This window comes from Rosa chinensis, chromosome 6 (assembly GCF_002994745.2).
Source record: "Rosa chinensis cultivar Old Blush chromosome 6, RchiOBHm-V2, whole genome shotgun sequence".
Classification (NCBI taxonomy): domain Eukaryota; kingdom Viridiplantae; phylum Streptophyta; class Magnoliopsida; order Rosales; family Rosaceae; genus Rosa; species Rosa chinensis.
The window spans coordinates 5,425,223-5,436,105 of record NC_037093.1 but is presented as its reverse complement, the minus strand read 5'-3'; the positions used below and the strand labels follow the sequence as shown (position 1 = coordinate 5,436,105).

The 10,883-nt window shown below is 35.7% G+C and overlaps 1 protein-coding gene and 1 long non-coding RNA gene across 7 annotated transcripts; both read left to right on the top strand.

Annotated features, from left to right (window-relative positions):
* Positions 1-2,257: 2,257 nt before the first annotated feature.
* LOC112170641 (GDSL esterase/lipase At1g71250) lies at positions 2,258-3,731 on the top strand. The gene is made up of 4 exons (XM_024307981.1): positions 2,258-2,465; positions 2,600-2,727; positions 2,839-3,337; positions 3,511-3,731. Exons 1-4 carry the CDS (start codon positions 2,258-2,260, stop codon positions 3,729-3,731), a joined length of 1,056 nt encoding a protein of 351 aa, XP_024163749.1.
* Positions 3,732-5,246: 1,515 nt separating this feature from the next.
* On the top strand, positions 5,247-8,982 carry LOC112174432. 6 transcript variants are annotated; one of them, XR_005801166.1, is made up of 6 exons: positions 5,309-5,401; positions 5,506-5,589; positions 6,128-6,155; positions 6,370-6,415; positions 6,904-7,496; positions 8,442-8,982. It is a non-coding gene; the product is annotated as an uncharacterized LOC112174432 (long non-coding RNA). The 6 variants fall into 6 exon arrangements; XR_005801165.1 differs by lacking the exon at positions 5,309-5,401 and adding an exon at positions 5,247-5,279 and having other exon boundaries at positions 5,506-6,155; XR_005801164.1 differs by having other exon boundaries at positions 5,286-6,155; positions 6,904-6,993; positions 7,400-7,496.
* The last annotated feature ends 1,901 nt before the right edge of the window (positions 8,983-10,883 follow it).

Below are 10,883 nucleotides of genomic sequence, written 5' to 3'. Positions count from 1 at the left end.
TGCAATTTTAATTTAAAATAAATTAAGCATTGAATTTTGAAGTTGTAGTATCTAGCTACATGGTTCATGTGATTCACTATATATACCAATTATACACACACACACACACATATCCTATCCAGAGCGGAGCTCCGCTTTGAAAATTAACGTGTGAAGTTCGAGTTTTTGGTCACTTTTCGGTCGCATATCCACATCTCGACTGTTCAGTTTTTAGGTACTAGTGTATAGATCGTCTCTGCAAATTTTCAGCCAAAATGATGATCGTTAAGGCATTGATAATTGCCTTAAAACTAGTACGGTTCAGGTTGACAGATTCAATCCGTCCATTGGTTTAAGCGAGTTAGATACCTTAACGATTATCAATTTGGCTGAAAATTTGCAGAGATGATTTATACACTAGTACTTAAAAACTGAATAGTCGAGATGTGGATATGCGACGGAAAAGTGACCAAAAACTCGAACTTCACATGTTAATTTCAAAAGGGAGCTCCGCTCTGGATAAAATCTCTCTCTCTCTCTCTCTCTCTCTCTCTCTCTCTCTCTCTCTCTCTCTCTCTCTCTCTCTCTCTCTCTCTCTATATATATATATATATATATATATATATACACAGCGCTTCTCCACTGCGGACGTCAGCAGTTTTTCTTAGGTACGGATTTTAGGTTTTGACCCACTTTTCGATCATATTTTCACATCTAACCGTTCATTTTTTAGGTCCTAATGTATAGATCACCTCTGCAAAATTTTAGCCAAATTGGTGATTGTTAAGGCATCCAAAACTTCAATTTACAACAATGTACACGAACGGTTCCAGTTCGGCAGATTCGGTTCGTTCGTGTAAATTGCAGTTTTTGATGCCTTAATGATCACCAATTTGACTGAAATTTTGCACATGTGATCTATACATTAGGACCTAAAAACTGAACGGTTAAGATGTGAAAATATGATCGAAAAGTGGGTCAAAACTGGAAATCCGTACCTTTTTTCTTAGGTGCGGATGCGGAAACATTTTTTCTTAGGTGCGGATGAGGAAAGTTATATATATATATATATATATATATATATATATATATATATGTTTAAGGACATCTGATTTATGTGTCTGGCCTAAACTCTAGTGACTTGTCTAAGTTGTAATATGATTAGTCTTACACATATCCTCGAAGATATCTCATTCATTGTATGATTTAGTTTCCATGTAAGACTCATATTCTCTGGTTATAATTTTCTATATAAAGAGGCCCTTATTATCAATGAACGCACAACTCATTCTCTCCTAATTTCTGATTTCTCAAAACAATATATATATATATATATATATATTTATACAGCCCATCTTGGCTGCAGATATCCGCACCTAAGCCAAAGGTGCGGATTTCTAGTTCTTCCCCACTTTCCGATCATATTTTCACATCTTAACCGTTCAGTTTTTAGATTCTAATGTATAGATCACTTCTGAAAAATTTCAGCCAATTTGATGATAGTTAAAATATCTAAAACTGCAATTTACCATTATAAACACGAACGGTTCCGGTTCGACAGATTCGGTTCGTTCGTGTAAATTGCAGTTTTGGATGCCTTAACGATCATCAAATTGGCTGAAATTTTGTGGAAATGATCTATCTATTAGGATCTAAAAACTGAACAGTTAAAATGTGAAAATATGATCGGAAAGTGGGTAAAAATGGAAAATCCATACGTTTTGCTTAGGTGCGGATATCCGCACCTGAACAAGGTTGTGTGTGTGTGTGTGTGTATATATATTATCATGATATATTTGGATCCACATGAATCCTACGTAACCATGGATAACTACTTGCAATTCATGTGATAAGATGAGCTCATGACAACATGCAAAGAAGCAAGCTAGCGACATCCCTAGCAAGAGATAGATCGATTGATCGAGAAGATAAATTAAAGGCAAAACGAACGTCAATAAGACAACCGCAAATTTAGAAGAAAAGGCGTACAAAAGCGAGTTTGAGAGGCTTTTTCTTGCCATAGGCGTTTCGTAGATAAAATTGGATAGATATATAATCAACACCTCCATCTCTTTCCTCATCCCTTCATATATATCATTGAAAGCCATTTTATTTTGTTGTGAAGATCAAGCTATATATAAGATATATTTTGATGCATGCATGCATGGGTGGTAAGAAGATGGTAGCGATTTGTAATGACCGGCTGTGGTTAGCCAATTATACTATCGGAATGGTGTTTACAATGATCTTAATTAATAGTAGTAGTATGGTGGCCGGCATGGGATTTGGGGAGTCAGCTGCGGCGGCGGCGGCGGCGGCGGCGCAGGTTCCGGCAATGTTTGCGTTTGGCGACTCACTCATTGATGCTGGCAACAACAACTTCATAAGCTCCATCGCAAAATCCAATTATTATCCTTACGGCATCGATTTCAGGGGAGGCCCCTCCGGCAGATTCACCAATGGAAGAACTTTCGTTGATATGCTTGGTGCGTCCGTTTAAAGCCCAGCTACATCGATCCCTCGAGTCTGTCTAACCAAGCTAGTTATGTGTGTGTGTGTGTGTGAATGTACCTATACGTACATGTTTTCTTCAATTAATTAATTATTTGCTACTGTGCAGGAAATTTGCTGGGTCTTCCTTATGCTCCAGCCTTTGCAGATCCTAATACAAAAGGAAACAGAATGCTCAGGGGAGTCAATTATGCTTCAGCAGCTGCTGGCATACTCGATGAGACAGGCCGGCACTATGTACGTCACTACTAGCTTAACTGCTTGCTTGTCTAAAATATTAATGAACAAACTTGCTTTAATTCCATTAATTAATGATGATGAACATGCATGAGTATGTTTTATATTCAGGGAGATCGGTATACCCTAAGCCGGCAAGTGTTGAATTTCGAGACCACCTTGAATCAGTTAAGAACGATGATGGGGGGAACTAACCTGACCCAGTACCTGGCTAAGTCGATTGCCGTTTTGGTATTTGGGAGCAATGACTACATCAACAACTACCTCATGCCTTCCTTCTATTCTTCCAGCTACACTTACACTCCTCTTGCCTTTGCCAACCTTCTCCTTAATCGCTATGCCACACAGATTCTGGCTTTGCACGGTCTTGGATTGAGGAAGTTTGTGCTAGTAGGAATTGGGCCTTTGGGTTGCATTCCTAACCAAAGAGCATCAGGTAAGGCCCAGCCTGGAAGGTGTGTTGACAATGTCAATCAGATCCTGGGCAGCTTCAATCAAGGGCTCAGATCGCTCGTCACCCAACTTAACAACAACCATCCTGGTGCCATCTTTGTGTACGGCAATGCTTATGGCGCTTTTGGTGACATTCTGAATAACCCTGCAGCCTATGGTAAGTATACATAAGATTTTTCTTTTGGTCAAAGAAGACAGAACCACCCTATTTTGAATTTAAGGTTGTGTACTTATATACTCTCACAGTCTCACGCATTCACGCTGGATAGCAGCATGTTATGTTGACACATTATTAGTCTAAATTTGATTGGCATTGGCATCTGCGTGCAGGTTTCAGTGTGATTGATAGGGCTTGCTGTGGAATTGGGAGGAACCAAGGGCAGATAACTTGTCTTCCATTTGCAGTTCCATGCTCAAATAGAAATCAATATATGTTTTGGGATGCTTTCCACCCAACTGAAGCTGCAAACGCAGTCCTTGCTTGGCGAGCTTTTAATGGCCCGCCCTCTGATAGTTACCCCATCAATGTCCAACAAATGGCTCTCATATAATCTGATCAAGTATCTTACATCCATGTATCAAATGCAATATTAGGGTTTGAAGTATAGTCATGTAAACTTCAACATATCTATATACTATTTAAGCAAAAAGAAAAATATATTATATAAACTATCATAGGCAAGATACAAAACAAAATATATAACAAAAAATTTTATTATCAACCTCAAAAGCTACTCATAACTTTGTTGCTCTCATATCCCATGGACTATGGAGTGTGATTCATGATTCACAATTCTCAAAACAAAGAAAGTGTTTCTTTTGAATTTTATCGCAATTATACCTCTTTTTTTTTAAAGTGAAAGTCAATCATTTATATAGAGTGAAGTTTATAAATAATGATTCATCCCTAAAGACACAATTAACAAACCTCACATACTCTGATACTCATTTTCGATGATGGTACAGTTCTAAAAATAGAGAGTAGGGACCCCAAAACCTATCAAAGAAACAGTCCCATAATCTAGCTGTTTGCTAATGCTAAAAATGAATGGAAGGTCGTCAGTTCTCCCTCATATTTAATTTAATAGAAAATTACGAACAAGTGTCACTTTGAGACTTATATTAGTTATAAGGCCACCTAAATTGTTTTGTGCACATAAGGCCACTTGCCTCTTTAAATTATTTTTTCTCTGTCCATTTTACCCTTCTACCTAAGAAAACTAACCCAAATTGTTTTGTGCACATAAGGCCACCTAAATTGTTTTGTCCACTTGCCTCTTTAGGGTTTAGGGTTTAGGGTTTTACTTTAGGGTTTAGGGTTTTACTTTAGGGTTGAGGGTTTAGGGTTTTACTTTAGGGTTTAGGGTTTTATTTTTGTTGGGTTTAGGGTTTAGGGTTAGGGTTTAGGGTATAAAGGATGATTGTTAACTTTTTACTCTAGTGGCATTTATGTAAATATATTCATTTTTATATCTAAAATTTATCACTTTTTTTATTCTAGTGGCCTTATGAGGGAAAAAAACAGTTGGTGGCCTTATGGCTAAAAAAACATTCAAATATGCACTTATATGTAATTAACTCTTAATTTAATTAGTTACCGTAATTATATCACCATAAGAAGCAAGGCTGGCCATTTGAGCCGTTTGGACCAAATCGGGCCAACTTTAGATCGAGCCAAACCGATTTGAAGTGATCTAATTTCGCTTATCAATAAACGAGTTGGTATTATTTTTTTTTTTTTTAAATTGCATATCCTTTAAATTATTACTTAGAGAAAATATCAACATATCTAAATAGTCATAAAAAAAATTTAATCTAATGTGAAAAGAACAGGTTGATATTTTTTAAGTTATGTCAATTGGAATACCATTTTGATAATCATTTACTATATACTAATTCCCAGTTAACTGTTCATCGGCTTAGTAATAGTGTCGGCTCGAGCCGAGCCGTTACTGTGAAATGACCGTTTTGCCCTCCATTCTTTGCTTAATTACGGTATTCTGTTGGACCTAGGTATAAAAGGTGTTGAGGGTGATAGACGCGATCTGTTTCCTCTCTCTTTCTCTCTTCGTTCTTAGCTCGACTCTGCGCATCTGGAGGTATGTAGTTGTTGGGTGATGGGTTCTACATGTCATTGTTCTGTCTATTTCTATTCGATTTAGAAGGGGCTTGATCAGGTTTCGGTGTCGCTGGGTTTTGAATAATCGTGCTAGACCAATCAGTGAGGGGTTTTGTGTTCTGATTGAGATTTGTGCATGGGTTTGTCTTCATTAGTGGTTGGGTTTCTCTTTTGCTATAGTAATTTTGCATTGTGTTTGACTTCAGGATAATTGTGTCTTCAGTTGGTGATCTGCTACAAGTAAATCAATCGTACCTGGGTTTAGAAGATAAACGTGTTAGATCAATCAGGTGATGGGTTTATGCTTTGATTGTTGCATGTTCTTCAATTATAATTCTTTTTTTTTTTTTCTTGGCTGATTGCCACAAGCCTTGGTAGATCTTTAAGATTCAAGAGAATCAGATTAGGGAAGTTGATGTAGGTGTTTCTGATTTGTCATCTAGATGATTAATGATTTCTGATGCAATTTTTTAGATCTACATGTTTCTACCTGATCAAGGTTTGGCTTTGATTTTGCTCTCTGTTGCTATTGCTTTCTGTTTCTAGATGCTGGATACCAATAGAGTTGATCATTGCTAAATTCACTATACCTATTCAAATGTAAAAAACAGGAGTGAGGGGGGATTTAATCTAGATACATTTTGCTTATACACTATTCTTTTCTCTTTTGCTTAAAACCCATATTTTGCTTATTGGTGAGTTATCTATTGCTGTATTCTTTTTTTCGAGTTTGGAGGTGGTGAGAATCTCCATTTGAATTAACTGTGGAATTGATTTTTGTTTTTCATTTTGTGTTTGTTTTGGATTGATTTGTGAATGTATTTACAGCAACAGGAGGGAGAATGGGTGCTTAAGGGTAAGTTTCATGGATCATTTTCTTCTATACTTTTTGTTTGAGTTGGGTGTTTGATAAGCTTTGCATCTTTTGTTTTAACTGAGTATATAAGCTTTGTAAACAATAAGCAAGTAGTTTGCATGGTTAAGAATGACTAGAATTTCGAAGGTCTTTTTTTTAATCTATCTGATGAGTTGTGTCTGGTGTAACTACTTTAAGGGGTTTCCTTTTGCAGTGAGAAAGAGAGGAGGGTGAATCAGTTTGTGTTTCTTTTGAAAAAGGTACATATCAAAATTAGAGCAATTTAATGTCTTTATTTCATGGTATTGAAATCATTAATATTTTACAATATTTCTATTTCATTAGTAAACATCAGTGTGTACTTTCAGTTTTTGCTAAAAACATTTCAGTTTTATGCTTACTAAAAAACATTGCTTTTCTTTTCTTTATCTTCATTTGTTATCAAATTCAAACCACATAAATATTTGTTTCATGTAAAGTTAAAAGCATTGGAGTAATCATACTGATGTCTTTTTGATATTAATATATTTTTTCAATTTAATTTGGTGCATAAAAGTGGAATCCGTTGGTTGTATATTCAAACAGAAATGTTAATTTGTAAAGGAAGTTCAGGTCACCTGAGTATATCTTTTCAATTTACTAAAGTGTATAAAAGTGGAATCCCTTGGCTGTATACTCAAACAGAAGTGTTAATTTATAGAGGAAGATTAGCTCACTTGAGATATCTAATCCTTTCACTCCTTTGCAGGGAAATTGGGGCATAGGAAGAAGGGAGATCTGGAGTTGGTATTGTTTTTTCCTTGGCTACTATTATCTACCTAAGATAATTGCATTATAGGTAATACGTTTATCTTTAAAGATAATGGTACAATAGATGAGTAGATCAAAGAAATAGAAAACAGATGCAGCATTTTGTTAAATAGCAACCACGTATATTCTGCTACATCAATATACCAACTCAAAGAGATCAACCACTATTAGAACAAATCCGAACAATATTTGCCCATCTGGTTTTCTTTAAGAAATATCTGATATAAAGGACAGTTGGCTTATGAATCATTTGATGAATGTATGTAAATTTTGTTGAGGACAAATGTTTTAATGTGTCTCATATATAGTTGCTAAAAAGAGTTTTAAGGAAAGAATCGTCTTTTCTTAGTATAAAGAAGTTTTCTTGATCAACTAAATAGAAGATGAATGAGTTTGTATTTATGTGCCTTAATGAGTATTGGTTGTGTGATCAGAACATATATTTTTGTCCTCATCCCTGTCCAGAGAGAATTTAGATTCATTCCACATCAAAACATTTGGTTCCTCCAATTCGGAATTGAGGGAAACCTGGTAATCTCTTTCTTTATGCTTTTCTTTGGTAGAACTGTTCAAATGTATACATCTTTTGTGGAGTTCATAAATGGTATTAGCTATTAGTATATGCTTTAATGTGTACGTGTTGAATTCAGTTTTATGCTTTCATTGATATGGAAGTAGTAGGCTTTGGCTATAGCATATGTGGCAACCACATTGATGTAGTTACCGGTAAATAAAAAATCATACAATAATAGTCTGATGTGTTGATGCATGACTTCATCTTGCATGCCTAAACCCTAAACGTTCATGGTCGAGAGCAACATGTTGAAATAGGGCACTAAGGAGTGCTGGAATAGATAATGGTTTTGAAGTTTGAAATGCTTGCTTATATAGGAGGGCGAAAGGGAATACTGGGCAGAAAATAAAAGTACATGTAAAACCTGATTTTCATCTTTTTATACCTATAGTTATGGATAACTATGTAAGAGATCAATCAAGTAGTTTTCAGCTATTGCTTAGTTTACCTATTAAAAAAGAAAAAAGATAAGTTGTATGCATGGCCAATCTGGCAGAACTAATGTGGATTATTTGTAACTACCAGCAAACAATGATTATATAGATTCTTCCCCCTTTGCAATAGATTAAGGAAAGTAATTAAGGATTAATCATCATGTTACTTTTAGGTATAAGACAAAATTCTGTGGCCAATTATTTTGCTTAAAATGCTACTACACATGTTGTTTATATGATGCTTCAAGCAATTTTTTTTATTGAAGTCTTTTGTTTTCTGATATAAAATTCTGTTCAAAACTGTCTGGGTCACATTTCTCTATTGAATCAGAAGATAAAAATCTACATTTGAGGTGTGTTCTGTGAGCAGTTTTTCATTTGGTGTCTTCACGAACACTAGGTTTTTTTTTTTTTCGTGAACACTTCTTTTCCTTCACTTTTTTTGTTTTTTCATCAATGTTACTGTAGTCACTGTCTCCTACAGTCAAAGATCAATTCATCCAAGCCAACAACCTTACCAACTGCTGATTGACTGTACGGGGAGTGACATTGACAAAAAAAAAAAAAGATCTGGAGGTAATTGGTGTTCGATTGACTACCTTTCTGCTCTAATTGAAATAGAATCGGCAGCTTTCGTTTAATAGAGAAGCTACTTTCACAGTGATAGATAAGCCAGTATTGAATCAGCAACATCATCAACATCATCAACAGAAATCATCAGCAAAGAAAAACTGGACTGAAGTGTCACAAGAAGCAACTTTTTGGACAACCTCCACTACTGGTCATCACTAGGCTAACATCGTCTCAGCATGCATATGTGCTAATGGACATCATCGCTTATTTTTGGCAACCAGATTAGGTGTTTGTTGTAACTAAGTGTTAGCCTATAAGTAGAACAGCTTATTTTTGGCAAGCTGTTTCAACAGCAACTGTAATCCGTTTTTTAACACTGAATTTCAGTAAAACATGGTGTATGTTAGTTCTTAACGAGATACTCTATCCTCCTAAACTTTAAGATTTTCATTCTAAAACCCGCAGCAACGCGTGGGCATCCATGCTAGTGCTTTACCAACAGTGAGTTTATGGCATGAAAATTTTTGAATAGATATAGGGATTGATATGGTATGACATGTTTAGATGTTTCACAGGCTCGTTTTCTGTATTTCATGTGCCATTCAAAATTCACATATGCCATGAGCTTAATATTCGTAGAGAATGACTTTTAAAATATGCGTGAACTTGCAGAACTAAAATGTTAAATGGATTTCTTTTATGTATTTTCTTGCTTTGCAACTTTTTGAAAAATTATTTAAAACCTACATAATTTTGTCAATTGGATCTAAAGTTCATGCTTTACCAACTATGAGATCGATTAAAAACATGACAATTTATATATATATATATATATAAAGGGGCTTTGCATGGTTTGTCACTTTGAAAGATGCCATAGGCACACACGTGGAATGTAATAGCATACCGAAACATGTTAAATTTGTTAACACTTTTTTTTTCTTAAACTTCTCCTCACCGTAAGCTCGACATTCGTATAACATGATTTTAAGAAGGATTAAATACTGCTTATTCCCTATACCTATAGAGTTTCGTTGTTTCAGTCTCTGATGTTCGAATTTCACCTAAAAGCTCCTCGAACTCTCAATTTCCTTACAATTGGTCCCTACTGTCAAGCTCCGTCCAAATTGTCCGTTAAATTGCTGATGTGGCATCCATTTCACACCAAAATGTCTATTTTACTCTCAATTACTTTTTTTTTTTCCTCTTTCTCTCCTTTTTTTTTTTTTTTTTACCTCTTCTTCTTCCAGGCTCTCTCTCCTTCTCTGTTTATCTCCATCTTCTTCTTCTTCCAAAAACAAACCTAGCTCTCTCTCCATCTTCTTCTTTGGAGATGAGTACACCTAGCAAACTTAGCATAATCTGGAAGCAAGGGAATTATATCTACTCAAACCCTCTACAAATGGGTCATCTCCAACATCCTAAAGAGGTATATCGCTTTCCATTATCTTTATCTTATAACGATACTAACTTAGGCATTGGAGCGTTGAAGGCTGGCACACCCAGTCTTCCCTCTGACCTTTGTTTGTTTTACAGATAAACGAAACCGATAGTGATAGTGACAATGCTTTCCATGATTCTGCTGGACTAGACCACCCATTTATTCAACAGAAACATATTTACTACAAAAAATTTGGCGGAACTTCCTGTAAAAGTGGACTACCCAAAACCTATAGAAAAACATTTACACTTCTAATATCAACACCATCCTTAACTCTTGGAGCTACCCTGCTCCCCAAATCACAAAAACTCCACAACATAACACAAATCTCAACTTAAGAACAATTAGCCCACAGTTTATCAGAGCAATGTAGTACACAAAATATATAAGAAAATAAAATAGAAAGGCAAAGGATCGATAAATCCTACAATGCGGAAGTAGTGACAACTATGCCTTGGTTTCATGTACGCTCGACCACAATAATCCAGCTTGCAAACTGGGCATTTGATACCGTAGGGCCCAGAGGAAAGTAATTGAAAAATGCGTTAGTGTGAGTGGACAAAAATAAAAAAAATAAGATAATTCAAATGATAACAACTTTACTACTTTCCCATAGATTTAAACTTATAAAATCTCGATGCATGCAACGTTTAGAAAACATATCTCTGTAAACTTGAAATCTTATGAAAACATACCAGCCCCGCTGGTTAAGTAAAATCGGAATAGCCCCGCTAGTCAAAAATAATAAAGTACATGTACGGAAAGACGATAGCCACACAAATGAGCCTCCCAAGCTAAAGTACTCCTATACTCCCATATATACCCTTATGCCACTGAGATGGATAGGATACTAGGCTTCAGGGTTACCGCTACAAAGGCAGCAACCCAGCACCACAAAG

Coding starts and splice junctions, on each gene's coding strand:
- LOC112170641 (XM_024307981.1), top strand. CDS start 2,258: ATGGGATTTGGGGAGTCAGCTGCGGCGGCGGCGGCGGCGGCGGCGCAG. Junction 2,728..2,838: donor ATGAGACAGGCCGGCACTAT/GTACGTCACTAC, acceptor TTTTATATTCAG/GGAGATCGGTATACCCTAAG. Junction 3,338..3,510: donor GAATAACCCTGCAGCCTATG/GTAAGTATACAT, acceptor ATCTGCGTGCAG/GTTTCAGTGTGATTGATAGG.